The 22,139-nt window shown below is 41.0% G+C and overlaps 1 protein-coding gene across 1 annotated transcript in view; it reads right to left on the minus strand.

The window, feature by feature from the left end:
* Positions 1 to 21,759, minus strand: part of FER1L6 (fer-1 like family member 6) — a 64,094-nt gene extending 42,335 nt beyond the window's left edge. Inside the window, exons 1-11 of the mRNA XM_048940253.1 lie at positions 21,659 to 21,759; positions 17,121 to 17,203; positions 13,756 to 13,882; positions 12,741 to 12,795; positions 12,535 to 12,666; positions 12,155 to 12,217; positions 8,290 to 8,368; positions 7,108 to 7,264; positions 5,824 to 6,010; positions 2,476 to 2,668; positions 1,166 to 1,512 (exon numbers count right to left, since the gene is read on the minus strand). Coding sequence (XP_048796210.1) covers positions 1,166 to 1,512; positions 2,476 to 2,668; positions 5,824 to 6,010; positions 7,108 to 7,264; positions 8,290 to 8,368; positions 12,155 to 12,217; positions 12,535 to 12,666; positions 12,741 to 12,795; positions 13,756 to 13,882; positions 17,121 to 17,203; positions 21,659 to 21,693 — 1,458 coding nt within the window. The 5' untranslated portion in view covers positions 21,694 to 21,759. The remainder of the gene's footprint in view (positions 1 to 1,165; positions 1,513 to 2,475; positions 2,669 to 5,823; positions 6,011 to 7,107; positions 7,265 to 8,289; positions 8,369 to 12,154; positions 12,218 to 12,534; positions 12,667 to 12,740; positions 12,796 to 13,755; positions 13,883 to 17,120; positions 17,204 to 21,658) is intronic.
* Between the last annotated feature and the right edge of the window lie 380 nt (positions 21,760 to 22,139).

Genomic DNA, 22,139 nt, shown 5'->3' on the forward strand with positions numbered 1-22,139 from the left:
AGAAACAGCTTTTGACATAGCCCACAGTCTCTTCTTTTTGAAAATAACTCTTTGCTATCCACAGCAACAGGGTGTATGTTTCCAACAAAAGAATTAGCAGCATTTCAAACCAAACACAACTTCACATGCAGATTGCAGCTCCAGAGAAGCTTCTCTGCACCTTGATTGTTTTCGGTATGAACCCGGAGCAAAGTGTGCCTACTAACGCTGAGGCTCAGAGACTGTGACACACATTTACCTCCCATTACAAAGAAAGCAAATAACAAATGTTTAATGTCTTCTTGCTGTTGGAATCAGTCAGCAAAGTTCACCCATGGAGCCAGGTAATTTGCCTCTGTTGTCCCAGAGGCTCTATGAGACATTTTCCAACTTATTTGTAACGGCTCCTTTTTCCGCTTTTCTTTTCAGAGAGATGAAATACAATTACTTTGTCTATTATAGCATGAAATATTGCTGAAACAAAAGAATATCTAGCAGCACTGCGTTACGTTGCTACTTCTTACTCATTGCATACTGGAAATTGAGACACAGTTGCTAGAAAGAAATCCTTATTACTGCAATTAATATTTATTTGTGATACCGCAGGGCTTGTTCCTCTACCTGGAGTATTTAGCTAGCAGCTAAAGCCACACTGTTTGAGCCTCTTACAGTAATGGATTTCTTCTGTGTGGAGGAAAATCTATACGAAAATAAATTTCTTCTCATGTCATTGCTTTTACAGTCTTCAGAGAAGAACAGAGGGGCCACGGCAATTTAAGGCTAGATAGGTACATAAAGCAAGACCAGGGCCCAGACTTACATGTTGGCCTGCAGTTATCCATCCAACTTCTCTGACAACACACTCCTTGACTTGTGTCATTTAGCAGCTTTTACCTCATATGTTTCTAATAGGAATACATAGATATAGACAGTGCAGAAGAACTTATAATACAGAAGGTAAGTTTTATGGAAACTGAGTCCTAAGCAGTACTTTTCTCTGAGTTTCGGATACACATTAATGTTCCATTTGAATTGCTTTATTATCAGAAGATAGCAAGACTATGGGGGCAGCAAGAGGGGAGCATATAACAGCAGTACTACACGATCTAAATGTAACTGTAGAAATCAAAGCCATCCTCAGAAGTTCAGGGGTATGTGTCAATCACTCTCTTAATATCACACCAACCTCTGAAGGCACATCAAATGGCTCAACTTCCACTTCAGTTGAGTTCGTCTTATCTGAAGGAGAAGCTGACTTTCCATCCTCTCCTGTTTTGTCAGTTTTGTCTTTTCCTTTGGCTGCTTTATCTTTATCTTTAGCTGGCAACTTGATATCCTTGATGATTCTTGAAAGTTTTGACTCACGAGCTCCTCCTGAAAGTATCTCCACAGCAATCTCAATGAAGAGACGCCCCCTGAAAGATGCCCCTTCTCCAAAACCTTCATTAAGATCCTGGTGGTCATCCATGAGGCTGTTATTCCTGGCTGAGCCATAGAGATTGATCCAGGCAGGCCCAAAGGTAGGCAAGAACCCTGGGAATAAAGCACATTTTATGGCATCTCCATTAGGCATTAGCACACATTCCTGGCAGTCTGTTCAATGAAGTTTGCCTCTCATGCTCCAAAAGCCAAGCCTGGGTCCATTTCTATGCAGGTATGGACCAATTTCTATAGATCATTGTTTTGTAGGGCAAATCTTAGGCACCCAGTAGCTGCTGTTAATACTCAACCAGGGACTCTGTTAATCTGAAGTTCTTTATCAGCAGATATTCATGCTTCATGTGCTGGGAACATAGGACCTATCAAACTTCTTGGAAGAAAATACCTCGCTCCCAAAGGATGAGGACTGGGACATGGTAGCAGAGGCTTTCTCGCCTTGCTGTTCACAGGCACACGTCACTTCTCACCTTATATGATTTATCATATGACTTTGGTTGAAAGAGTCAGGTACAAATTTGAATTGCCAAAGACAACTGACTGTGTTCCATACTGTGATAACACAGTATAAATTAGGCTGGAGACATGTGCTCAGTCATCTGTGAAAAGACTCAAGGCAGTGAGTTTCACATACATGAGGGTTTACATAGTTGTTTATGATCCCGCTTTGAGCTGTGGTAGCACCCATCTGAGTGCTAACAAAAACACGTTTCTCTTCCAGGATAGAAGCCTGTTCTGCCTATGATGTGCACTTTTTGCTTTCATTGCCGAAGAGATACTGGTACAAACTGTAAACTTACATCAGCTTATCCCTAATGGTCTGGAAAAAATTCTTGCCAGTCACAAAGAAGGTACCAATTAATGCCAAGTAAGGAAGTAGCACACTACCATACACCTAGAACTTTGAATTAAACAAAGAAAAGGACTTTGAGAACAACAAAAGACATGGATGTTTACTTGAACACTGGGAATCCCTAAATGGAATTAATCAGTGCTCAGATCTCAAACAACTGGATTTTACCATAAGGGCATATTCTGGAATAGCCGTTTTTCCTTTACCTTTGTCACCATCTTGTTCATTGGATATTTTCTTCAAGTCAATGAAGTGGGTGGCTAAGGCCACATCGTTCATGCTGCCCTCATCCCAGACCTGGATTTTGACTCTTCGGCAAAGTGGGGGGAACATTTCCTTGAAGATAATCTGTTCATGCCATACAGGATCTGCACAATTCTTTTGCACAGTTGTCCGACCCTGAAATGAAAGTCCAGCATATGTAACTCTGCAGGGATTAGACTCTTGAGAACAGCAATGAGTATTTTAATTGCACTCATCAACATTTCACCAGTTAATTTTTAAGCACTAATATCCTGTGTTGAAATTACTTCTGCTTTTTCTATTAGCTTTTTTCTTCCCTCAGTATCTAATAACAGACCACATTATGGCTTAAGGATTCTTAGCTGCACACAGCACACCTTAGAATGAAATCTAATTCATAGAATTATGGAATCTTCTGAGTTAGAAGAGACCTTTAAAGGCAATCTAGTCCAACTCCCCTGCAGGGACCCTACAGCTAGATCAGGTTGCTCAGAGCCTGGTCCAGCCTGACCTTGAGTGGCTCCAAGGGTGGGGCATCCACCACTCTTAAGGCACTTCCAGTGTTCACTACCCTTATCATAAAAAAAATTCTTCCTTACATGCAGTCTAAATCTCCCCTCTTCTCATTTGAAATAATTTTCCCTCATCCTGCCACAGCAGACACTGCTAAAGAGTCTGTCCACTTTTTTCTTACAGCTCCCCTTTAGATACTGAAAATTTGCTATCAGCTCTACCTGGAGTCTTCTCCAGATTGAACAGCCACAGCTCTCTGTTCTCAAAGGGAAGGTGTTCCACCCTTAGATTGTTTTTACCCTCCTATGGACACACTCCAACAGGTCTATGTCTCTCATGTGTTGAGGATTCCACATCTGGATGCAGTACTCCAGGTGAGGCCTCACTAGTGCAGAACAGAGGGGCAGGATCACCTCCCTTGACCTGCTGGTCACGTTTCTGTTGATGCAGTCCAGGATACAGTTGATCTTCTGTGCTACAAGGGCACATTGCTGGCTCATGTCCAGCTTCCCATCCACCAGTACCCCCAAGTCCTTTTCATCAGAGCTGTGGTCTATCCTCTCATTCCCCAGCTTATACTGATAGTGGGGGTTGCTACAACCCGGGTGCAAGGACACAACAATTCACTTGAATTTGTTGAACCTTATGAGGGTCTCCTTGGTTCAATGCTCAAGCCTGTCTAGGCCCCTCTGGATGTCACCCCATTCTTTGGATATGTTGACCACACCACACAGCTTTGTGTCATCAGCAAACTTGTTGAGGGTACACTTGATCCCACTGTCAATGTTGTTGATGAAGATGTTAAAGAACACCAGTGCCAGTACTAATCCCTGAGGGACACCACTCAGCATCAATCTCTGTTCAGACATTGAGCCATTGACCAACACTCTCTGGGTACAATCTCTCAACCAGTTCTTCATCCATCAAACAGTCTACACATCAAATTCATATCTTTCCAATTTGGAGAGAATGACATTATGAGGGACCATGTCAAAGGCCTTACCGAAGTCCAGACAGAGGATGTCAGTGGCTCTTCCCTTGTCCACCAACATGGTTACACCATCAAAAAAAGCAGCAAGTCATGCGGGACCTGCCCTTGTTCAAGTCATGCTGATTATCCCATATCACCTCCCTCACTTCCATGTGCCTTAGCACAGCTTCCAGGAGTTATCCTCCTAGAATCTTGATCTTCCCTGGCACTGAGGTGAGTTGAAACAAATAGGTCAGTGGTTCCCTGGGTCATCTTCTTGGCCTTTTTTCCAGTCACCAAGGACTTCACCTGACTGCTTATGAGTTTTCAGATATCATCAAGAATGTCTTGGTGATTACATGAACCAATACCCTCAAGACACTGGGATGTATCTCATCAGTACCTATAGACTTTTGGATGTTCAGGTTCCCAGGCACTCATAAACCTGATCTTCACAGTGGGAGAGGCATTGTGCCCCTAGTTCCCACCTTCTGTACCATCTGCTTGAGGGCAGTGTGTAGAGTAGTTGCTAGTGAAAACTGAGGCAAAAAAATTGTTTAATACCTCAGTCTTCTTCCAGATATGCCCTTCTAGACTTTCCTTTTCTTAATTCTTCCTTTCTTTAATTCTTAATTCTTTCTCTTCCCTTCCTTCCCTTTCCTAATTCTTGGGACCCTTATGCCCAAAACATATCTGTGAAGCCAGACATTTATGTTTATGCTATAAAATGCACATCTTAAAATGGCTTTTGAAATATCTTGGTGGTGGTAATGCCACTCATTTTATCTCATAAAAGCTTAAATTCATTACTGCTGCCAGGCTGTATGTATCAGTGGTATTACCTTAATTGAGGTGATTTATCTAGTTTAAAATATGATTACTGTGGCTCATGCTCTAGGCACATATCTGTGTGCTACAGATATAAACTAGAGCTTCTCCTAGCCTGTAAAAGATGGCAGGACCATATCACAGCAGCAACAAGCCTTCTGTTTTCACATTTGATGAAAACAACTAAGGAAGGAAGTCCAAATGAGCTACACCCATATTTGACATGCTAGCATGCAGACTCACATTGATGACCCATTCCTGTGTTTTCTTCAGATCTCTATTAACCCTGAACTAACCGCACACATCTGACCAATCATTTTAACCCATACTAGTTTCAGACTTTCACCATTTGGATTCACAGCAAAACATGAACTCAGCACAAAAGTCCTCATTCTCATGCCTAAAACCTTTAGAGGATAAAATATACTCCTCCTCTCTCTCCCCAGGGATTCCTTGCACACAGAAAGTATTGCTGCTTTCACATCATTTTCAGTTAGGTTCTTTCATTGTTTAGGTCAATAATCAAAACGTCAATAATCAAAACAAGCTCCTTGACATGATCCGTCATGGTTGTAACAGGGGAACTGGATCCCTCAATTTAATCCAGTTTAAACCTACTTTACTGATTTCAATCCTGTTTCATTTTTTTCACTTTAAGGAGATCAGAATATTGGACTGACTTAATACCACACTGCACAATTTGCTGTTTTGTAACTTGATGCTTTTGTAAAAAATCTGCAGAATTTGCTTTCCCCTACTGCTGCCTGACTCCAACCTACTGCTGCGAGAATGATACTATTTCTTCTGCTGACATCAAGAGTTTATTTTACTCTTTTTTCCTGAATAATTTAAGAACTGAAAAATTTCCTTCTTTGAAATAAATCTGTGTTTTCCTTATTTTACACAACAAAAAATTAAAGGACATCTGCTCTACTGCCTGCTTACTATACAGCTAGCAAGAAAGAAGGCCTACATTTGTGATCAAGAGGATCCCAATTACCATTTGACCTGCAAACATGACCACCACATAGGGATCCACAAGGTCCTTACTGTCGCCTATGAACGCTTTCGTGACATTTGCCATGATGCTAGAGTTCATCTTTGGAAGTCCTTCTGCTTTGTAAATTCTCACATAAAACCTGGCCCATGGTCTTTCAGATGGAAATCCTTTGGGGATCAAGAGATTCCTGAAAGGAAAGAGAAGACACTTCTTTAAAATTGAAAGTGATTTTTTTTTTCCAAAATTGTTATCCCAAGTTAGCCTGCATTCTGAGTATAAATAAAAAAGGGGGTATAAATTTGTTTCTGGATCTCCAGAACCACAGCATTTTCTGGTTACTATGAGAAAATAATACACCATTATTCAGCAAACATATCTGTGTGACATATATGTGCTTCTAAAAGCACAGAAAACATCATCTGTAGGTGACCTCTGGATATTACCTATTTCAACACCCTTCTCAGAACAGGTCTAGCTGGATCAGGTTGCTCAGCACTGTGTCTGATAAATTCTGAGTATTTCCACCTGCTCTCTCTTGGCCTCTGCTACATTTAACCACCTTCATGGTACAAAATATATAAATTTATTTATTTATGTTCAGCAATTCCCTTGTTCTAACTTGTATCCAAAGCCTCTAATTCTTCTACTCTGAAAATAATCCAGTTTTGTCCTCTTCATTATACAGCTGGAGACAGCAGTAAGATCCCCCTTCGTTTTCATAAGGCTCAACTAATGAATCTTCCCAGCTCTCCTTGTAGATTATGCAATCCAATTCCATATCTTGGTGGCCCTTCATGAGCTTGGTCCTATATGTCAGTATTAACATTGCTTTTGTAAAATCTAAAGTATACTGGCAGCTTGTTACCACCTTAATTTCTGTATTTTACATGGAGAGTGCATGTGAGTTTATTTAAGAATGTGGAAAATACAATATGCACATATCTGATAGATAAGAAGTAATAGCTTCTCATGCCTTTTCTTCTTATTTCATTGCTTTTCAAAAATATTTCAACTGATCAAATCAATGAATCTTCTATCAAGGATAATCTGGCACTTAGCCACAGGTTCTGGTCAGCTCTGTCAGCTACAGATAAGTGACTATGACTACAATTTATTTGAGAGGATTATAAAAACTTCTCTCTTTCAGTACATCAGAACAGCCAGGCATATGATAACTTCAGCTATTAACCCTGTATTAGCAATGACAGAAGTGAAAAGAGAGCAGAGGACTTTTCAGGTACTTAGTAAAGAAGGATGCAGTAAGAAAGAAACTATTGGCAGTACTTTTCAATCTGCTCCTCAGTATCAGCTGTTTTTTGTGTGGCTTGTATCGTATCGCCTTTCCCAGTCACACTGATGTCACACTTCAGGTATCCCTTGGTTCCTGTCCTAATATCAGCAGGATCTGTGAGAAGCGCCCACTTGTCGCAAAATTGATGACCTGTAAGATGGACAAACTTAAACACCAAAACATGCAAAACTTGCTCCTTTCCATTTGCATCAAGGGCACTGCAATCATTTGTGTTTTCAGCTGGATTTGAGGATATAAAACGTTATGTGACCAAAAAGGAAGACAAGAGAATTGATGTAGGTCTCACTGGGAACAAGGTTATTTTCATCAGTGTTTACTAGGATCAATGACTGAAGACCAGGGGAAGGCTAGGTAAGGTTTCAGCAGCTGAACTAAGGCTGAAGCTTTAAGAATGACCTGATTTCTGTTGAGAACTGTCTGAAGATTTCAGTACTCTCCTGCAGCAAGAGGGTGGCCTGAATGGCTCTGCTGTTACATCTCTAGATGCTGTATCTGTGTAACACCTACAGCAAGTGGTCTAAATGCATCCATTTAGGAGAGATCAGGTCATAGAATGGCTTAGGTTAGAAAGGACTTTAAAGAGGTCCCTGAGTAATTGTGGAAGAGAAAAAGACATATACTTTGTAGCTGGCTGTAAAAACAGGACAAAAATGGTAATCATTCCTTAACTACAAATTTCAGTAAGTTCTGGACATCTCTGAAGATGGAGTGGAGCTATGGTCAGCTCTTTGCCACTTCCTTCTTCTCTCCCCCTTTCTGGTCTGCCTCTCCTTTTACCATGTGCTCTCCTCACGATTTTTTCCACACTTTCTCCTCTCTCCCCACCTCCCCACCCCTTTTGCCATCACAGGTGGTAACGAACAGGTAGGTTCAGATTTTGTAAACACTGAGCTGCCCACTCTGACCCCATAATTAAATGCTGACTCTAGCAAAGGACAGATCGTCAAGATGTTATCAGTGCTGAACTTTCTTCCTTCCAGAGAACCAGCTTTGTCTGGTTATCTGTCATCCATATAGGAAGACAAACCTTCCAGAAATCCAGCTGAGTTTGTCCCTTGATATACACCTCAAGCATATAAGTGGAAAAGCAACACACCTCCCCCTTCCTTCCTTCCAACTGATTTAACAGGTTTAACAGGCAGGAATCCACTTACCTGGCTGAGCATACACCATCCCCAGATCTACCTTAAAGGAGCCTATCAGCACACTCCCAATCAGTTTATGGTGCATCACCTGTCATGAAAATGCAGTGTTACTGCCTCTTTTTTTCTATCAACATACAAGCAATTTAAAGATCACATTTGGTTTAGAGGTAGTAAACAGTGACAGTCAGCAGCACATGAAGATGATTGCTTATAGCTGCAGATACAGGGAGCATTTGGAATTTCTTCCCTCATGCCTTGTGCAGATTTTGAAATCAATTCAGTTGCATTCATTTGGAATCACCCAGGTTCATCCCAGGATGTGTAAGAAGGTTTATTCCCAGATGAGGAATCAGATGGATATGTCTTCAGAGTAGATGTAGTTACATTACTTATCTCAGTAAATTTAAATAAATCATAATAAGGATAGACACATGGGGCACAGCTGGTTCCACATTAGGCTGCAGAAACTGTGTCATATGGCAGTTCAGCTATGAATTGCCATATGAACCAAGTACACCCACAGGAGAAAGAATTAAAGTGTGCCTTTGCAGCAGTTCAACATGTATTAAACAAAGAGACTCAGTCCTTATTTAACCCCCACCATATTAATGAAGTCAGAGAAGTGATGTGGATGTAAATGAGATGGCAGCAGGTCCCAGTGAGTCTGTCTCCTTAGCCTTCCTGGCAAGTAATGCATTTCATTTAGTTCAGTTGAACTCAAATTTGATTAATAACTTTCCTTTGTCAGATAATTCCTACATCTCTGTACTTTTGTGTTTGGTTTTCAAATACGTCTGTGTGCTCCATCTTACAGGCAAGGCAGATGCTAGTAACATATTCTAAGGGAAGACTGGCTCTGGAAGTGCATTTTTTAAAAAATATGCCTCTCACCAGAATAGCTGACAAGGTTAGAATTCACTCCTCAATTGTGAAATGCTTTCTGAAAACAGCCTGAGTCATCTAGAAAATCTTGGCCCAACTGCAAATTAATCCCTGGGCTTAGTTTCACAAAAGTGAAATTGAGAATTTGGAGATAAATATTCACATATCTGAGAGCATTTTAGGAATTTGAAAGACTTCATACTTTGACTTTGGAGTTGCACATCTATGTCAGGGACACTGGACTTCAGCGATTTTTCATTGGATTTATCATGTGACTTCATTTTCTGTGTTACCCTTTAGTGTGCCACTGTGATTTTGGGATCACATTCACCTGTCCTTGGTAAAACCTCACTTCATCATGGAAGGTGTTGAAGTAGGACAGAAAAATCAAAAGACAAAGGAGAAATTTTATTCAACCCTATGATTAAAGCTTAAAAACTAATTGAACTTTGTGTAGGAGAGGGGTCGATGTGAAGCCAGTGCTTCATGCACAGGTGCTGCTTTTCTCAATCCCTTATGCCACCAGGTCCCATCACAGTGCTGCAGCCTTGCTCTGACAAGGCTGGACTAAGGTACCCATGGAGGAGTAAGCCATGAAAACTGGTGGGTTTCATCTTGCCATGTGACAAGATTATAGTTTTGGAAGAACTGCATGGGAACAGAAGCTTGCCCATATCTACTGTCCCACCAGGAAGGGTAGGTGGAATGGGGAAGTAGGACGTAGGCTTTCCGTGATCAAGACATTGAAGTTGCTTTATGACTTTGGAAACAAGAGGAGGGGGTGTGCCTAAGTCTGACATGATGTTGTCTCACTGCTCTTTGTATTTTCTTTCCAGGGTATGGCAAGGTATTCAAACAGCAGATGTGTAACCCTCACTACTCTATCTGGAGGTTTGCTGTGTGAAACATGATTGTCCTTGGATGAATGCCCTCTATGGCACTTCTAACCGCTGAGGGAATACCTTAATGCTTCTGTTAAGTGCTCTGTATTTCTCCTGGTACTTTTTCAAGCATAGGGGTTTTTTTTATGATAGCAAAGTATGCAAGCATTAAGTTTATAGCAAACGCCTCGCCTTCCCTGGAAGGGAGCATCACATCTGCACTTCACATTAAAGGTTTGTATCTTTCCAGACTAGAGACAATTTTCTTTAGATTTTCTGAATGAGGACAAGTATAAAGAGTGTTAAACTGAGGAGTATTTCAGTATTGCAGCATAAGGGGCATCTCAATCGCACCGTAACATTACTGCAAGGTTTCTAAAATGTACTGGAAAATATGAAAGGAGAAAAGTATTTGTTCACTAGTAGGTGCTCGGAAATGGAAAATCTCATTTTCTTCTCAAATTCAGAGTCTGAATGCAGCTGAAAGGCTGAACTCAAAAAAATAGCACTAATCTTTTTTGCTTTCCTTGAGCTTCCAGATGCATGTGAATGTGAATTTGTTTTCACAGATTATGTGGATTCACTGCATGAGTGATTGCTGATAATGGCAGCTACTAATCTTTGTTTTTCTTTAAGTCATATTCATGCTAAGCAAGTGCCTTGAAGCTTTCCATCTCTCCCAGTGTATATTTCCTTTCTTATTTATTTCTATCCCAACATGTCGCATTCTTTGAAACTGTGCTGAAAAGTAATGAATTTCTCATTTCAGTAGCATCAGTGAGCATTGTACTATGTTAATATTCTCTTTTTAAAATGGCATTTTTATCTAGGATGCCTTCTTTAATTTCACCTTCACCAGGTTTATATCAAAATGTTTTCTGAGCCCTATGAAGCTATGCAGATTGACACCAGTTAATGCTGTCACATCCCCCACATATCAACACACTCAGAAAGCTGGCATATTCCTGTCCATCACTGGAGATATGTAAGTAGTATGTAAAGAATATGAGTTCCAGAAGACTGACTATACCTTGTAGAAAAATTACTATACATTCCCAAAATGCTGTAGTTCACAATATTTGATGTGTCAGTATTGCCCTTATATGCTATCACATCAGAAGAACTTATGAAGGCCACATGCTGTGATATAATCTTAACAGTTATACAATATCTACTCCCAAACAGAAGAGGAAACAATGTCAGCCTGTAATAAACTCTGTCCTTGGGGATATGTGAAGGTCAGATCTGCAGATATCCTGCATAGGTATGAATTTCATGTATTTGAGGTGTGTAAGTGATTGAGTGGATCTGAGCTTAGGATTCTTTCAATTTACTACCAGCACTGGGATTCCAGATGTCCAGATGGTCATTTTTAAATGAAAATTTTTGGTTTTCGTAGCGGGAAAAGTCATTTCATAATGAGCTCTGCAAAGCAAGAACATTTTGAACATCTCAAGAAGGTTTTGCTCTTGTGCTTTCCTGTAGCTCCTGAGCATCGCCTGACTTTGTCAAGCATAGCTAACACACCATTTCCTGGTGTACTTCTTGAAATGGACAAGGCACTTTAGGAAAATCAGTGATTTGGGACTAGGACAACAACTCACTGTTCATCCCAAGTGGTAGGACTTCTGGTAGTAGAAATGGGGAAAAAACAAAAACAAACAAAAAAAACCAACAGAGCATGTAAGGTTCTGGATGTTTTCCTACTCAAATTGATGTAGGTAAGCTGCTTTTAGCAGGGGGTTGGCCTTCATCTCCAGAGGTCCCTTCCAACCTCTATGATTCTATGATTCTATGATTCTATGATCTTGTAAAGTTTCTAAGGTGAAGTTTATCTTTCTGTCTCACAGAGTGCCAAGCCAGCAATGTGTGTCCCTGAAAATCCACACCTCATCTTCCTTTAAGTTTAGCTTTGCTTTCATTCAAATAATTGCCAGCTGCCTTTCCTACTTTTCCTCTCCATTCTCCTTTCCTCTTCCAACACTTTCTATTGCTTTCATAGCACCCTTGGTACCAAACGTTATTTCTCTTTTTAATTGCATTAGGAAGAAACATTCAGAGCCAAAATGACACAGATACTATTACTGTACTGGGCTTTCCTAGGTACTTACAGAGATGTTGATTATTTTGTCGAACAGGAACACCTGTGGTCCAACGAAATCAAACACAAAGTACTGTGGGAGAAGGGGACAGCAGGTCAGAATCCTCTTTGTGCTGGTAGCAGCACTGTCAGCATCATGGATTAGCTTTTTCAGTTACCCCACAGAGCCTTGAGAATAAAATCTGGGAGTTGGAGAGGTGGTGGTGGGCATGGCAAAGAGCTTTCCTTGTTCCCAGGACAAAAGGGAAAGCCCAGACCCCTTTGCTACTGAACAGACATTCCTGCTCAGATATGCAGATTCTACCAACTTGTCCATTCCAGTTCAAGCCACCAAGTGGAGATATCTCAGAGCCATTGAAGAAAATGTCTTCCTCAAAAGAAAGCACCAACCTCATTGTAGAAGGGAGCATTTGTGCCTTCTTTCACTGTTGTTTGCTTCTTCTCATCACCGATCTCAATGATTACTATGGGGTCGATGTTCTCACCCACCAGCTGCCTGGCCTCAGTGATCGTGATGGCAATCTGTGGGGAGCAAGGACAACACATATTTTCCCAGCTCACGTAAAGGTGTGTAAAGGCTGCCACCCCCTGCTCACCTGGTAATTCTGGGTTTTCATCTCCTCTTCATGAATTCTGGGCACCAGCTTTGCCCTGTATCAACCACAAAATAGTTCATTAGGCATCTCTGGCTAGACCTACTACTTGGATGCATGTTGCAAAGAGTTTTTGTCACTAAGCTGTTATTGTTTTTGGCACGTAGCTTTGTTAGACTTGATTTCACCAGCAGTCATTCAAGCACCATCAGAAGGACATGTGTGGCTCCAAGGGCTCAGACCTGTGATCAGATGGCAGCTGCATCACAATCTGAACCACTGCAGCTGTCCATGGGCAAGGGCCATGCACATGGAAATCAACATATCCCCTCCTCTCCTGTTGGAAGATGGGTACAAGCACTGCTCTGCTCGTGCCTCTCATTAGAACATGCAAGGTGCAACACTAGTTTCATGCAGAACTGTGCCACAGGGCAACTGGTCTATTCCTTTTTCCTATTGCTTTTCATAAGACATGAAAATAGGATGGCACATTTCTTCTCTAGTTCAAGTGGCAGACTCCTTGAATACTATAAAATTTCATACCTGGATTTACATGACATCCCACTTAGATCTCTCTGTCTTTCATGCATTTGGTAATAGGGAAATGCTTAGCATCTGAACAGCCCATAACAGCTACCTGCTATTCAAGCAAATGATCTCACCCATTGATCCCATCAAACTTGATTCCTTTCCTCCCCCTCTTGAAAAACAACTACATAAAACACCTGGTTATAGAGACTGCTGGCCAATTTAGCTCATTTTCATTAGCAGCAGAGTTCAGGCCCTCTAGTATCCGTTTCAATCTCTCCCTGAACTAGACAGCATCTGGTGACAATCTGCCTTGAGCTGATAATATTTTGCTGACAAGCACATCCACTCTGTCTTGTGGAAGGAGTGAAGGGATCACCGCTGTCAGTAAATGGATTTTCTGTCAACAGATGTATTGTCCTATGCCAATACCATTCCTGAGAAAGATGGAAAAGGTGTTTTAAGGGACATAAAATATGCCAACGAGAACCTTTTCCTCTCTGGGGTTAAGGATCCAAAAGCACTGGACAATGCATTGCTGTTCATCAGGTCTTGCTCTCCCTCTTCTTGTCTTCCAAGAGTGTCAGGTTGAAGATTTTCACTTTCATCTTGATCACCTGGTGAGTAAAAACAATCAAGAAAATAAACCCAGTCTCTGATTTCTGCCAGAAAAAAGCTAACTTGGAGAAGAGCAGTGAATTCATCAGTATGATGTGCATATTTTATTTATTTGGGTATCACAGTGGTCACAATGAGGATTCGTACTGAGCAGCACTGATGACAACAGCAGGTTCTGTGCAAAAAAATTATACTACACATAAACTGAGGGTACAGCTCTTCTCATCACACCGTGTGCATTCACAACAGGCACATATACCAGTGGCACCTGACTGCCTCATCTCTCATCTACTAGAAAGATGGTGGGACAGATAATCACCGTTACTTGCCTGTATTTGCAGCAATGAATCTATCATTCAATCCAACACCCTCCATTTCCCTCTAAGTTACCAATTTGGAGCCTAGTTTTGAAATCATTGCTCACCTTTACCTGCTGCAGAGATGACGAGTGGTAGATCAAGGACAAAAAAAGAGTTGAACATGATTCACTGTATCTCTTGTAGACAGCTCTGCTCAGACGAGACAAATTGCTTTCAGAAGTGCCTATTTTTCTTCCTCACTCTCCTGAGTCCTAGTAACCAGCTCAGAGGTACGTATCTACATTTGGACAGTTTGGCCTTTCTCATACTGCTCTGCTTAGTCCTCCTGGCCCAACAGAAGTTCTGCCAGCATCTTTGCCCCTTGCTGAGTGTGTTTGTATTCAGCATCCGCCTTGGGAAGGGACCTGTCCAGTTTAGGTGAAAGTTTAGTTATTGGTTGCCTGTCATTGGTTCTAATATATACAGATAAGCAAGAAATGTTCAGTGACTCTGGACTTGAGCTATTTCTGGTCTAAATGTCAGATGGCATCCACAAAAGTTAAACTGACTTGCTCAGCTTAGAGGCTTAGAGGCTTAGACAACCTTGTGGAGAAATCCTTGCATCAAATGAAAGGAAATACATCCAAATGTATCTTTTGCAAGAGTTCTGTGGCACTGTATCCCAACTGCAAAACTAGATAAAGATTGCCCAGAGAAGCTGTGGTGCCCCATCCCTGGAGGCATTTGAGGCCAGGTTGTATGGGGCCCTGGGCAGCCTGATCTGGGGAGTGGCAGCCTGCCATGGCAAGGGGGTTGGAATTGGGTGATCTTTGAGGTACTTTCCAACTGAGGCAATTATTTGATTCTGTAAAGGATTTTAATACTGCTTCCTCATCCCTTTGCAAAGGTATGGTGATTTGAGTAGTACTTAGAAATTGCTGATGATAGCAAAGGACCATCCACCATACAGTAAAACTCACTTTCTAATTAGCGCACTTATCAGGTGTGAATGTGGTCCTTCTGCAGCTGGATTCCACAAGCCCCTGTTCCCAGCAAACCACCAGACAGGTAAAGAGACAGGACTTTTGGTTGTGCTGGAAGGTGATCAGACATGAGCCAGCAGAGAAGCCAGCCTGGGTGCCCTACTGCCCTGTTATGCAGCTCTGTGCTTGAGCTGACATACCCAGTCTCTTGATGGGGCAATCTCATATACTATATATGTTCTCTGACTGCCCCTCTGGCTCTTGTTTATTCTGTCCGGAACAGGGAGAGTGAGTTGTCTGTATCCATGTAGACATGACTTGATTTACAGTGCTTGAGTGAAAGGTGTCTGTCCAGAGTTTTGCATCTGTAGTACCAAGTCCCCATGACTACTCCCCAAATCCTATTTACTCTAGAGCATGCTGTTTGATTAGGGGCTTGTAGTACTCCGTGCTGTTTGCTTTGTAGGCTAAAGCAGAAAAATCTTCCCCTCCACCCCACAGCTGGGAACAGGCGTGTGCCAGTGTGACGTCCTGCCTGGGCCACTCTCTGCAAGGTCCACGCTTCTGTTGAGATGTAAACTCTTTGAAACACTTTTGCTTTACAGTTCCATTCTCTTGACATTTTAGTATCTGAATCAATATCCTTTTTTACTCAATAACTGTATATATGTTGCACATAACAGCAGGAATTATTCCCTTGTGTACATACAGCAAGTGGTTTAATGAATCACCACACTCCCTCATTGCACACTTCTCTGCTAGGTCTCCTAAGCCCAAATTCCCATTTAACACAAGAAAGAGATGGTAATATCTGCATCTTTGCTAGTTTCAACTCTTCCACAAAACAGTAATGATATATATGAAGAAGCAGCATAAGGACCCTGATCCATCCAATATCTCAAAGACATAATCATTTGAAATAAGCAGTTATATAGATACAAGTGATTACACAGTAAACTAAAGTTACCATGTAGTTTATCTCGTAGAGCACAGCATATTTTATAGAGCATAAGGTAAATAAACTCTAACATAACTGTCATTACTGAGAAGTTTAATGGTGTTGGTCTCTCTTCTCCGAAGTGGAGTTTCCTTGCTGTAAGGACCAGAAGAGAGTATTTTGTTTAAAACAGTGCCCTTTAGCTAAATAGTATTTATGACACAAAATAAGTGTTCCTGTTTCTGCCCAACAGTGAGCCAAGATACACATGGCTGGTTTATGGCAGCACTGTAATTCACAGGCTGCACTAAACACTAAGGAGTCCACATTTTAAATGTCTCATTAAATTTGAGGCATGAAACTGTAACATAACATCACAGAAAGCAAAGAATTTTTTGTGGCTGAAATGTGAGTTTTTGTGGAGCTGAATGAGAGGACTATGGGGAGAGGAGGAAAATGGCAGTGGTAGGAATGCTGGAGAGCATCTCCTTAGCTTGGAAAACAATTATGTGTTCCAGGGTAAGAAACAAAAGACTCTGCATGTCTTATGAATGCACTTAAAGCTGTTAAAGATAAAATACAAAAGCAAAAACAAAAGAGGAAGGAAGCAAACAAAACCCACTCCACCATATACATAAGTGGAAAATTGCTTGATCTATCCAGCCTATCCAGGCACCATTCTGTAGGTTTCTAGAAGTAGATCTTCAGGAGGAACTGTGAAATGATGTTTCCACCAGAACAGAAAAAACTGTTAAAATCCTGCCACCTGCCTATTTTTGTTCTCTATTAGAGACAGTAGTTTGAACTTGCAGGATCCGAAGGTGGATTTAACAAAATACTTCATGCAAAAAGAGTAATCTCTTTGTTTACCTAAGAGTGATAAAGAATTTACTGCCCATTTTATCAAAACTAAGGCAGCAATTGTAAGACACAATTCAAATGAGTTCACATGAAATGAGGTATAACACGATCCCCAACCTGCTCTCACCAGTTGCAGTACTGATTTATGAGGCCTTACCCAGAGCGTCTTTGTTTGCAATAGTCAACCCTTTCTCGCCTTTTTTCTTCTTCTTCAGCTTCATGCCACCAAACAGCCCCTTTCTGAAAAAATTAAAGAAAAACAATCATTGTAACAGCTTCCAGCCCTTTTCTGTGCTGGACTCTGATTTAATTCAAAGACCTGCTGAGAGGGCATTTTGATTTCCAAGTGATATCATTATATTCTGATTTGCCTTTTATTGAAAACAAACAAGAGAATTCTCCAGTTTCATGCTTCATCTAACTTAGTTTATTTTAAAAATTTGGCAGTGTACAGGCAAGCATGCTGACAGAGAGCCAGAGCTTCTTTTCAAACCAAGACAGCAGGAAGAGGCGAAAAAAGGAAGTTCAAGGTTCCAGTTCTACTGACTTGCCCACACATAATTCCCACTCCTGTGGCAATACTAGAAACAAAAACTTCCTACAGATTTTAGGTTCCAGTCCAAAAGCCATTTTACAGTGAATTAAGATAAACATAAAAGCATTTATTTAAACTTCTTTGGTGTGGATGTGCACAGTGCTGGTGGCATATTCACCACAACAGCTTTTGCCTTTTATTTAATTAGTTCTCATTCCCCCCAGCAGCAAAGCTACAAGCAGAGCTGGACAAGAGATCTTCCTCAAGCTGTTTTATGGGGACAGTTTAGCCTAGCACCAACCCCAGCTACCACTGCTTGCGGCTTTTCTGCCTCCCACTCCTCCCCATACTGAATAAGGGAATTCAGCAACTTAAAACAAAGCTTTCTACAGTCATTTCTACGATCATGGGTTAAAGTGGCTTTGCCTTCATTAAGGATTTCTTACTTCTTGCATTCATTCTATTTTAACCACAGCCAGGAGCCTAGCACAGTTATCTGGGAGCAGCAGGCATTGATAGGGTGAGATCCAGGCAGGCCAGCACAGACCTGGGCTGGCTGCCATAACAGAGAAAACATGATAAGACATTCATTAGGGACCCATTGCAAATCTCCCTGTGGCAGCAAGCAGTTCAGCTGCTGAACTAAGTTAAAGCATTCTTCAAGCAACAGCAAGGAGCCAGGTTGGTTATTCAGAGCTTTGTGCTGTTCTGCCTTTTCCTATTTTACCTTCCCATTGCTCCTACAGCTTTTTAGCGAGTAGAGAGACAGAGAACTTTGTTTTGCAGTTAGTTTCACAGAAGAAGACAAAAGGAAACATCTCTATAAGTCATACAGTGCTTTCCCATCAACAAAGAATCTTCTTGGCAAGGTACTTGAAAAGGGAGGTGATGGAGTCACAATCCCTGAAGATTTTCAAGAAAAGAATAGATGTCACACAGAGGGGCATAGTTCAGTAGGCAGGGTTGTGGCGGGTTGATGGTTAGACTAGATGATCTTAATGGTCTTTTCCAACCTAAATGATTTTATGATTCTGTGATTCTTATTCCTTTCATATCTACTCCAAGGAATGCTTCTTGGTGGCCAGATAGAATAATCCCATCAAATCTCCTTTGTTTGCACTGTGGATCCAGGAGCACTGGCCCTGGAATGGAGCATTGAGGCTGTTCCATCATTTTACAGGCAAAGAACAAAGTATGACTACAAAACTAAGAAATTTAACAATCTCCATTTCCAACCTGACCTCCTGCTCCAACTTCTGATTCTTCATACTCCAGAGTCAAGGTAGGAGTGCATATACTGCAGAGAAAAGCCAAGGGGGGAAGATCATCGATGCACAGAAAGGCTTGGGTTGAAAGGGACTTCAAAAGATCATCTACTTCCAATTCCAGATCATCAAGTTCCAACAGAATATGGGACCTCACCCCACTGTCTTTGAGGAGAGATTAGCACAGAATCTGTCCTCAGCAACATGGAAGGTTTTTGTGCTAAAACTGCCAGATTTCTCCTTTTAACCCAAAGTTCTGAGCAGTGGGATGGACATACTTGCTATCCTGCATTTGGTTCCCTGAGAGACACAGCTGTTCTCACACTTTGGGAAAGGACTGGTTGGTTTTTATTGATCTCATGGTTTTCTTATCTTTTCTTCCCTTAACAAAAAGGATGATTTTAAGCTACATGATTCAGTGTTTGAGAGGAGACTGGGGAGCAGCAATCAAACCACTGAGCACTGGAGTGTATCATTTCATTTTTTCTGGTTTTCGAGAGGTTTAAGCCAGTGTTTAATAATGACCCTTACAGTCTGCATGCATCACATCGTGGAGCCAATCAAGGTTTGGCAAAACAGTTACAAGAATATAGGAGCCACACACAGGAGTTCCTCTTTAATGATAAACTGAACAGAGCTTGGGACAGGAGTGGGCAATAATGGACTCTGCACTTTGAGGGCCAAAACTGAGACCAAAAATAAGATGGGGGGGAGGGGGAAGTGGGGGAAGGGAAGAGGGAGGAAAGAAGGGAGCAAAATAATAGAACAAAAACAGATTTGGGAAGTTATTTTTATTAGATAAAACCCTATAGACTTATTTTGAATTAATCGTACCACTCTAACGTATAATCAGAAATCCAAAGTTGCTGCTAATAATTCATTTTGCTTTACTTCATGGTGAAAATGTAAGTCATATTCTTTCAGATCTCCCCTGCCCACACACTCAGCTTTGCTCAGTGTTCACATTCTTTGTACTTAGAGTGGAATAAACGGTTCTGTTTGCAGGCACTGTGAAAAGTTACAAAGAACACATATTAGCATAGCCAAAACATTTCATCTTGAAATGTTGAAATCACATGCTTTTATATTTTCAAAATATAGTTCTCTACATCTCTTTTTTAAAACTGAAGCATTCACTGGAACCCACACGAATCTGTGAGCAGTGGTATCTAACAACTGACTGTTCTCCATCATTTTCCCAATTACTGGTAGCATTAGTTCAAGAAGATATCTCCATGGGCATGATTTCATATTACAGTTTTTCCAAGGAAACAAATATGCCTCATATTTCAGGGGAGAAAAAATCTATACCACTTGAGAATTTTCTGCTAGTAATGCCAGTGGTAAGAGTGAAAGCAAACCATTTATTACAATGGCAACATTTTATTCCCCTATCATCAAAGGATTTGTTTGCCTAAATTGCTGTATAAATAAAAATAGGTTTCCTGGGAGAAATACAGTCCAGCCAGCTCAGACAAACAGCACCCACAAGCTGGGCAAATCTGATGCCAGTCAGTGCTCAAACACCGTAAATTACCTGCAAACTCAATGTGCATTTAATTGTGAAGAAAATTTGCAGCAAACCAGAATGGGAAGCTGATAATATTTAAAAGCCATATTGAGGGACATATATCGTGAAAAAGTTTCTCCAGTGCCCTGAAGGAAATCTCCTGGCTGTCAGTAAGGAACAAATATGGCAGTGTGAGAATCTGGTGAATTGGGATGCATGTAGGGTGCAGATTAGTTGGGGTGCAGAAAAAGTCTTTCATCCGTCTTTGGAATGTGGTGAGGCTGAAGGTAGCACTGACAGACTGCAGTGAAGGTTCAGTCCCCATATGTTACACAATGCATTAAGACAGAGGAGGATTTTGTTCTTTCTTGGAACCAACAAGATTTAAGGTACAGTGGAACAAATTCATTTCCACAGAGAAGAAATTAGTTTCTACAGGTTACAGACATGCTTACCTTGGAATTTTCCTGTTATAATTACCTTAAAAAGAAGCAATTAGAAATTTGCCATCTCAGCTAATTGAGAACATTGCTTAATTTAATAAATAAATAAATAAATAAATAGATAGATAGGATCTCTCAGTTATCTCTGCATGGGGATTGTGAAAATCTGGAGTAAGGATAGTCTTTTTTCTTCTGCACATGTACAGTGACAACAGGAGTCTTAGTCTGACCGCAATTAATTGAAGTTTCCCCAGCATAAGTAGTATGTAAGAGTGGTTCACCAACTGCTCAATAGCATTTGATTATAGCAAGAATGTGTTCGATTTATGAGTTCATTTCCCTCTATCATTGCCACAGGTCCATTGGGGTTCTGACTTCATTATCATACTTCTTGAAATACTCACAAATTGTATTCCCCTCTCATCAACATTTACCCATTACAGCTTCCAGCTTTTGAGCTTGTCAATTTTTCAAAAACATCCTTTCATGCCCCTTCTTTTTCATTTAAGCTGTCCTGTTATCACAGAGGCTTCGTGTTCACATCGTGCACCGCATGATGTTCTCTCAGATATCCCATAATTGCTATTTGCAACATAATTTAAGGGAAAGATCACAGAAAAGAACACTTCAGATTTGACAGCATAAGAGTACAAGTAACTTTACCATACACTGAATTTTCTTTGATTTTTTTCTGCAGTAAGTTTAAACTTAGTTTCATCTTCCAGTAAAACACTACCCTGACCTCATGCATGTAGAAGTGATGAGACACAAGACAGTATGGATTATAAAAAGAGAGGCAATAATAATCACTTTTGACATGAGCAGATAAACCTGAAAAAGAGGATTTGTGTATTTTCTTTTTCTTCTGGAAGAATACTTCAAAAGCAACCAGCCGAATTAAAATCAACCCCTGGAAAAGTCCCCCCAGAGTATCAGACATACCTGTGAGCCTGAGGTGCCACTGCTGTGGCCTCCATCCTGGTTTTTTACTTCCAAATGTTGCCTCTTACATTGTGAACAGGTTCTCCAAGCTTATATTTTTAACTAAGACTCATCTACTTTGTGCCTGGTCGCTCCAGTTGGTAAACACTGAACCGGAACAAAGCCTTTTCCCTATGCAAACATTAACTCTTGCTCTGGGGAGATCTGCAGGAGAAGCCAGCAAGCCACACACTGCTCTCCTCCAGCAGCTCTGAGCTAGAAGAACGTCAGCCTCTTCACCTCACCAAGAGACCATGGAAGGGGCTGGCTTCCAGACTGAGTTATCACCCTCTGGAACACTAGTCTTGTTTGAACTTTCTGCGAATTTATACTCTGCTGTAATTAAATAAGAACTTCATTTTCTCCATTTTCCTACTCTTTTCACCTGTGATTTTCTCATCTTTTTACTGCAGCCCAACATACAGGGCTGTGGATTGTGTCT

The sequence above is a fragment of the Lagopus muta genome, chromosome 3 (genome assembly GCF_023343835.1).
Source record: "Lagopus muta isolate bLagMut1 chromosome 3, bLagMut1 primary, whole genome shotgun sequence".
NCBI lineage: Eukaryota > Metazoa > Chordata > Aves > Galliformes > Phasianidae > Lagopus > Lagopus muta.